The sequence below is a fragment of the Asparagus officinalis genome, chromosome 8 (assembly GCF_001876935.1).
Source record: "Asparagus officinalis chromosome 8, Aspof.V1, whole genome shotgun sequence".
In the NCBI taxonomy this organism is placed as follows: domain Eukaryota; kingdom Viridiplantae; phylum Streptophyta; class Magnoliopsida; order Asparagales; family Asparagaceae; genus Asparagus; species Asparagus officinalis.
In genome coordinates, this window is record NC_033801.1 from 44,346,334 (window position 1) to 44,353,987 (window position 7,654).

General features: G+C 36.0%; 1 protein-coding gene across 1 annotated transcript; it reads right to left on the minus strand.

The window, feature by feature from the left end:
* LOC109820133 (protein NRT1/ PTR FAMILY 5.8-like) lies at window positions 2,933-6,914 on the minus strand. Its single transcript, XM_020386221.1, has 4 exons — window positions 6,815-6,914; window positions 6,510-6,727; window positions 4,045-4,547; window positions 2,933-3,967 (listed from the first exon to the last, which is right to left on the minus strand). Exons 1-4 carry the CDS (start codon window positions 6,873-6,875, stop codon window positions 3,151-3,153), a joined length of 1,599 nt encoding a protein of 532 aa, XP_020241810.1. The 5' UTR covers window positions 6,876-6,914; the 3' UTR covers window positions 2,933-3,150.

Here is a 7,654-nt window from a genome sequence, read left to right on the forward strand (position 1 = left end):
TCCTAATGAGGTGGAGCATGATATGCAGGAAATAGATAACATGCATGATTTGAATGATTATCAACTCACTAGGGATAGAAATAAAAGAACCATTAGGAAACCTGAAAGGTATAGAGAGTGCAATTTGACTGATTATAATATGTCTGAGTTTGCCTTTAATGTGTTTGAATCCCTTGAGTGCAATGAACCTAAGACTTATAGAGAAGCATTAAGGTCAAAATATTCTGAAGAATGAATTATTGCTATGAAGAGTGAGATGGAATCCCTAAGAATTAACCAAACATGGAAACTTGTTCCTAAACCTGCTAGTTGTTCTGTAGTGGACTGTAAGTGGTGGTTTAAGGTGAAACAAGAATCTTAAAGTGTTAGGTTTAAGGTTAGGTTAGTAGCTAAGGGATTTACTCAAAAGGAGAGAATTGATTATGCTGAAATTTTTGCTCCTGTTGTCAAATTCACTACTGTTAGAATTATTCTTGCTTTAGTTGCTCATTTTAATTGGGAATTAAAATAAATGGATGTAACTACTGCTTTCTTCCATTGTGATCTTGATAAAAATATTTATATGCACCAACGTGAGGGCTTTGTGGACTCTAAATTGCCTGATCATGTGTGTTTGTTAAAAAAGGCTTTGTATGGTTTAAAACAATCACCTAGGTAATGGAATATTAGATTTGATAAATGCATGTAATCTTTAAAGTTTAAAAGGAGTTTTGCTGATCATTGCATGTATTATAAGAATATAGTCTATGTGCTTGTATTTCTTTTAATTTATGTGGATGACATGTTGATTGTTAGTCCTTATTTGAAGTATATTGAGCATGTTCAAAAATGTCTTTGTGAAAATTTTGACATAAAAGACTTAGGCGATGCTAAAAGAATCCTAGGCATGAATATTATTAGGGACAAAAACAAATCTACTCTAGTTTTAAACCAAAGTTCATATGTCCAAAAACTTTTGAGTAAATTCGCTATGTCTGATGCAAAATCTGTGAATGTGCCTCTTGCTTCCCATTTTGTGTTAAGTAAGGATCAGTCCCCCAAGACTAAAACTAAAATAAATGATATGAAGAAGGTATCATATTCGAATGCTATAGGATCGGTCATGTATCTCATGGTTAGTACTAGGCCTGACATTGCATATACGGTTAGTTGCTTGAGTAGATATATGTCAACTCCTGGTATGCCTCATTGGAATGCCTTGAAATGACTTTTAAGATATTTAAAATCCTCTGTGGATGTAGGATTAACCTTCTCTAAGTGTTCTGAAGGTGTTAAACTAGTTGGCTATGTAGATTCCAATTACGCAAATGATAGAGATAATAGAAAATCTACCACTTCCTATCTGTTTACTTTGTGTGGCTCTTGCATAAGTTGGAAATCCTAACTACAACCCATTGTTGCTTTATCTAGTATTGAATCTGAGTAAGTTGCTGCCACTTAAGCTTTTAAAGAAACTATTTGGCTTAGGGGCCTTATATCTTTCTTGATAAAAATATGGTTGTATTTTCTGATAGTAATTCTGCTATTCAACTTTGTAAAAATCTTGTTTTTCATGATAGAACTAAACATATTGATGTTAGATTTCATTACATTCGGGATATAGTTGAAAAGAGCATTGTCAAGTTAGAGAAAATTCCCTCAGAATTTAATCCGGCTGACATGGGTACTAAGTGTTTGCCTGCTAAAAAATTTATCTCGTGTCAAAGAATCTTGAATTTTGATTTTGGGTAATTTTCCTTTGCTTTGTGTGTTGCCTTTGTGGCCTATTAACTTGCTCTGTGCTTGTTAGTAGCTTTGTGATTTTTTCCCTTTAAACTCGATGACTGTTTGGTAGAGTTCGGTCATTTGTGGACTTGGTATGCTTGGTGATCTTACCCAGATCTTTGTGATCTGAGTTTTCTTTGTGTATTCTCTTCCATTTCTTGTATCTTCTTTATGATCATACATGTAATGGTTTGACGATGATGAGTCTTGCAATTCCATATTTTTTCTCAGTGCACTATCTTAGGCCAAAGGTGAAGATTGTTACTATTTGTTAGCCCAAAGCTGCTGGCCCATTTGCTAAAGAGGCTCAGTTCCCACCTCTTTAGTTCCTTGCCCATCCCTTTGTCCTGTCCGCTGCCACTTTGAGTCCCATCTCCCATCCTTGTAGGTCTGCTCTTACCTTTCGAAACCCTAGCCTATCTCTCATTGTCGGCTACCCCCTCTCTATAAAATCGATGTAGCTCAGAGGAGAAGGGGAAGGCAGTAGCTCTGAAGAGTGCGACAGCGAAGGGAACCCGAGCTTTGTGCTCTGAAGCTTTGCGCGATCCTCTCCCCCTTCTGTGAGTTTTTCCCATCCATCGCTTTGTGCGATCCCTTCACCCTTTGTAAGTGATTGAAGAAGAAGAATAGTGGTCTCTTCTTGTGTCCTTGGTGGTGCAAATCTGAAAAACAGTGACTGAAGATTCAGGCTTCTGAGCCAAACATCGACGACACCCAAACTCTACAAAGCTCAATCAGACCCACTCCAAAGCACAAGCAAATCAGCTCAAGGAAGAAGTAATCGCTGCAATGATCTCCGAGGTCAACATGATAGGAAGCATATATAGTTTGAATGGGCAGTGGTTTACACGACGGCAAAGTAATTTCTAAGTTCTTCTCTATCTTCTTTGGTGATCGCCACTGACCTGTTCCGTATCTTTTTTCTACAACAACATCAAGAAATTGTCCCCATTTTTTTATTGTAGTCTTTCTTTTGTATAACTTTTTTATTGTAGTCTTTCTTTTGTATAACTTTCTGCAGAGAAGTTATACTATGGTTATATACATTCATCAGCCGATAAAAATAGAAGCCTTTTGCTAATTAAACTCTACAGGATAACCATTATAACTAGGATGATAACAATTGGAACGCTAGGAGCCAAACTTTCTTATTTCGGTAGCATTTATTTTGACTAGCTAGTGATATCGAAATTGAAAAGGCAAGGTGTCAACCTGTTTTTTACAAAAAAAAAATTTCAAATACATTTGGCTTACATTTATTTATGATCCATGATCTTTTCAGACAACCCAGCAAGTGAAACAAAATAAAAAAAGACTAATCTAATCACAAGAGACATTCAAACCCTCCATACACATTCAACTTCCTAAATCAACCCATCACTAATCTTAGTTAGTAGAATCACTAGAACGATTATAAAATTTACACAAGCCCGCAAACACGAGGAAGCTCATAAGGCTAAGCCAAGCCAAGAACCAGTAGTACTTGTCCAACCGAGCATCATTCATATCATCGGAGAACCAACTATTTCCTCTCCCGTTACTGCCAGTGAAAAACTCCACCGCTGAAATCAGAAATGCACTAAGGAAGCTCCCAACCCCAAACACGCTCAGACAGAGCGCTATGCCTATAGTTCTCATCGTTGCAGGCACTTGGGTATAGAAAAACTCTTGCATCCCCACAACCGTAAATACATCAGAGAACCCTAAAAGAATGTACTGAGGCAACAACCAGAAAATGCTCAATTCTACCTTCAATCCTTGCAATTGTAGTCTACTGATATGAAGCCTCTTCGTTTCGACAACTGCAGCTACGATCATAGCAAGAAAGGAGAGTACCATACCAATTCCCATTCTCTGAAGGACGCTGATCCCCTTCTCATTTCTAGTTATCAATCGTAGAATTGGGATTACGAGCTTGTCATACAGAGGCATCAACATTACAACCGAGAGAGTTATTGCGCTCTGAAACGCCGCGGGAGGAATCACGAAGGTTTTCCCAATTGTGTGCCCCATCGCCATCCCTTGCTTTGTGAAGAATGTTGGCGGTTGTTGAAAGATAACTGCAAACATCAGGAGTGTTATCCAAATAGGAAAAAGCCTCAGTATCACCTTAGCGACACTAACGGATTCGTCAGACGTCTCAGAATCTGTTTCGGTTATTTTTGACGCATCGAAGTCGTCCTTCAGAGGTTTCTCTTGCAACCTACAATATTCCATAAGTAAACATCAGAAAATAGATGAAGGTTGCTATCAAAAGCTAGCGTAGCTCAAACGACTTACTCTAGTTCGTGTAGATCATCTCTTCTCGCTGCTAGGCCGAGTTTGTTGGCGCTTAAGGCATTCTTCACAGAAATCTTTACAGCGTGGATGAAGTTTTCGTTCGGCTTATTACTAACATTGTGATGCTTCTTACGAACATAGAAACGAGTGCAGGCCAAGAAGCATAAGATCGATGAGATCATTGCGATTGTGGGGATTGTGAAGCCTAATCCCCAGCCTATCGTATCTTGGATGTAAGGCATAAGAGAGTTCCCCAAAAGGCTTCCACTGGCAATGCCAAAGTACCACCATTGAAAGAACAAGCTCTTCTTCTTGCTTTTCTGGTCCCCGGCCTCATCGCAGCAAGGAAGTTCATCATCCAACTGTAACTGATCTGCACCAAATGCTTGAAGAGATGGATTGTAGCCAGCTTGTCCTACAGAAATTAGGTAGAGAGGGAGGAACAAGGAGAAGATTGGCATCCATGAGAATAATACTGCCCATAACGTCAATCCCCCAAGTCCCTGGATTGACAACATGAAAAGATGAAGAAAAAAAATGTATCAGATGAGACCTATTTATTCTTCTTCCTTCTTCGAATAAATATTAACTAATTATAGCCTTTTTTTTGGGAAACTTTTAAAAAAGATTTGATATTATCTAATTTAAGGGTAAATTACACTAAACCTCCAATAGCTAACCTAATAACTTTTAAAATCACACTAAATCCCCAATAATTTAATTTTTAAACGCAATGTAAAAATTATCAATAAAAAAGGCAAAATTTTAGCACCAAGTTAATGATTTGTTGATTTAGGGATATTTTGTCATAGAGTTGATGATTTCGGCCGTAGTTTTGAAGATACAAAGATTTATGAGCTCTTTTTACAAATATCCATGATTTATAGGGTATCCATGCAATAACCCATTAAACAATTTTCACTTAACCTCCAAGTTTGAAACTATGACTTTTTGACCTTAAAAAATATAAAAATTACAAATATCCCTTAAAATTAAAAAAATCCCACTCAAATCCAAAAATTATGAATAACCCCCTAGAATATCTGAAAATAATATAAACCCCTACAAATATTAAATTGCAAAATATGCTCTGAAAAATCACATGAAATCATCTCCTTATGATTCAAAAATTACAAAATGATGCTAGAAAACTCAAAAAGTAACCCCAAAAAAATTGAAAATTATAAAAAAGATAAAAATCTGGAAACTGAAAAGTCGCTTGAAATTTTTGAAAATTGTAAACATCCCATTAAGATTAAAAAAGAGCGCTTTGAAAAATATGAAACTTAGAAAGAGCCCTCAAAAATTGAAAATTTACAAAAAAAAATCATAAAACTAAGAAGTTGTAAAAGCACCTAAAAAAATTGCAAACCATCTCTTCAGATGAAAATATCACAAACATGTTTATTTGTAAATTGTTTTTGCAATAAATTGTTTATAAATTTCATGTTATTCAGGGGTCCCTCTATAAATTTTAGAGTTTTAGGCGTGTTGTTTGAAGTTTTGAATTTTATGGGAGTGTTAGAAATTTTCATATTTTTCAATAGGATCTTGCAATTTCAGATTGTTTTGGGGTTTTTTGCAATTTTCTAATTTTTAAGGGGCTTATGTATTATTTTCGTATTTTAGGGGGATCTTTGTAATTTTTTAGAGGCTATTTGTAATTTTTTAGGGGTCTATTTGTAGTTTTTTGGGGTTGTCTGTAATTTTCAAATTTGAAATTGAAGTATGCAATTTTTTATTTTTGGGTGGAATTTTGCAATTTTAGTTTTTCCATGAGATTTTTTGTAATTCTTCATGGGGCCCCTTAGTACTTCTTTATTTGTTGGGCTGTTAATTCCTAAAGCTACTCGTTTTTTTAGATGATCCATCTTTCTTTGAAAACCTTTGGGCAAAAGTTTTATAATACTTCCAAACTTATTAGGGATTTGGTGAGAATTTTATAACTTATTGGGCCTAGTGTAATTTATCCTTAATTTAAGGGAGGCAATGACCTAAATAAAAATGAATAGAAGAATGGGAGTCATGTAGCGACACTTAGAATTTGAGATAAACACCTTGTAGTAATTTAAGTCTATGTAGACTTTCTGAATATCTTAGCATATTTTCTAGTATTCTCCAGCTATGAGGTTGGTTAAACCATTTATAGCTGCAAGACAAAACTATAACAAACCAATTCACGAACTTTTCAAGTTTGATTACATATATAAAATCTTTTCTATCAACAGAAACTAATAATTCTTTGGGTTCCCCTAAAAAATTTCTAGCTGTACATGTAAATGGCAACTTATTTTAAACTACTTATTCGATCTTCTCCTTTTATTCAAATGAAGAGCCACTAAATTCAGTCTGCAGTCTTGTGCTTATGAAATGCTTAGGCCTAGAATACTAATAATACGTACCAAGTCTAAAGTACGTATGAGCACCCAACTCCTAGAAATTCACGTCACAGTTTAGATTCTTACAGCAACATAGAGCAAAGAAGATGCAGCTATGGTTGAATATCGATCCCAGTAAGAATCTACGAGGACTGCACTTATGAGAGGAAACATCGACGTTGCTCCACTCCAACTGCTTACGGTCTTCGCAGCCGAAGACGTGCTCATCTTCACCTCCTCAGTGAGATAAGTCACCAAGTTAGAAGCCACTCCTTTATAAGCAAACCTCTCCACACCAGCAACAACTGCACAATTCAGAACAAATTAATTAGCTGATCGAAATCGAATAAGTATGATTATTGATCGATAATATAAAGATCTATAATTAGCACCTATGATGAGAATACACGACTTGCTAATAAGTCCTTTTGATGCCTTTCCTGCAACAGTCATCGAAGAGTTTGAGAGCGAGCGATAGATCGAAGAGGATCGGAATAGAGTAAGAAAGCAAGGGAGACGTACCTACATTATATATATGCCGAGTGTTTAGCCAAGATATATTGGCTTTGCACAAAAGTAGTTGATCGTACGTACAATATTAGCACATCCTGACCTCAAAAGGATTAGCACATCCTTTTGTGTTCCATTGTTGTGGATTTTGCTTAGTGGACTCTAATGGACCCTTAAAAGATAATTAATATATAGAAGTTAGTAAGTAATCAAGAAAATTGTAGGAGATGGGAATATAAGCTAGTGAGTTGGAGTTGGTCCTTTTCAAGTCCACCAAGGAGAGAAGGAGAGAGAAGTGTAACGTAGCATGACAATTTTGATAGAAGGCACGCATTGGGCCTGCACCCATTTCGACTAGTGTTGTCACTAGCAAAATAATGTGGTCACCAATAAAGAATCAACTTTGTGGGATAGATATGTGGAATTCCTTACGCTATCATTTTCTGTCTAGAGAGAAAAAAAAAAATCCTAGCCGAGTCCTTTTTCTATTACTGCTTTTAATTTATTCGATTCAACAAGCATGTGTGACCTAAACACTTCTAATTTCTTCTTTATCAAAATAAGATGTTGGTAGTAAATGATGTTAGTTATCTCCTTGCTCTGCTATCATTAATACTTCAATCCTAATGCTGGGTTTGGAGTTGGATTGGCTTAAATGGAACATCAGATTTCTAACTGGACTCCACCAAACTCATATCACACTTCTAATGTGACAAAACTCC

Coding starts and splice junctions, on each gene's coding strand:
- LOC109820133 (XM_020386221.1), bottom strand. CDS start 6,875: ATGACTGTTGCAGGAAAGGCATCAAAAGGACTTATTAGCAAGTCGTGT. Junction 6,728..6,814: donor GTCGTGTATTCTCATCATAG/GTGCTAATTATA, acceptor TGAATTGTGCAG/TTGTTGCTGGTGTGGAGAGG. Junction 3,968..4,044: donor GATGATCTACACGAACTAGA/GTAAGTCGTTTG, acceptor GGAATATTGTAG/GTTGCAAGAGAAACCTCTGA.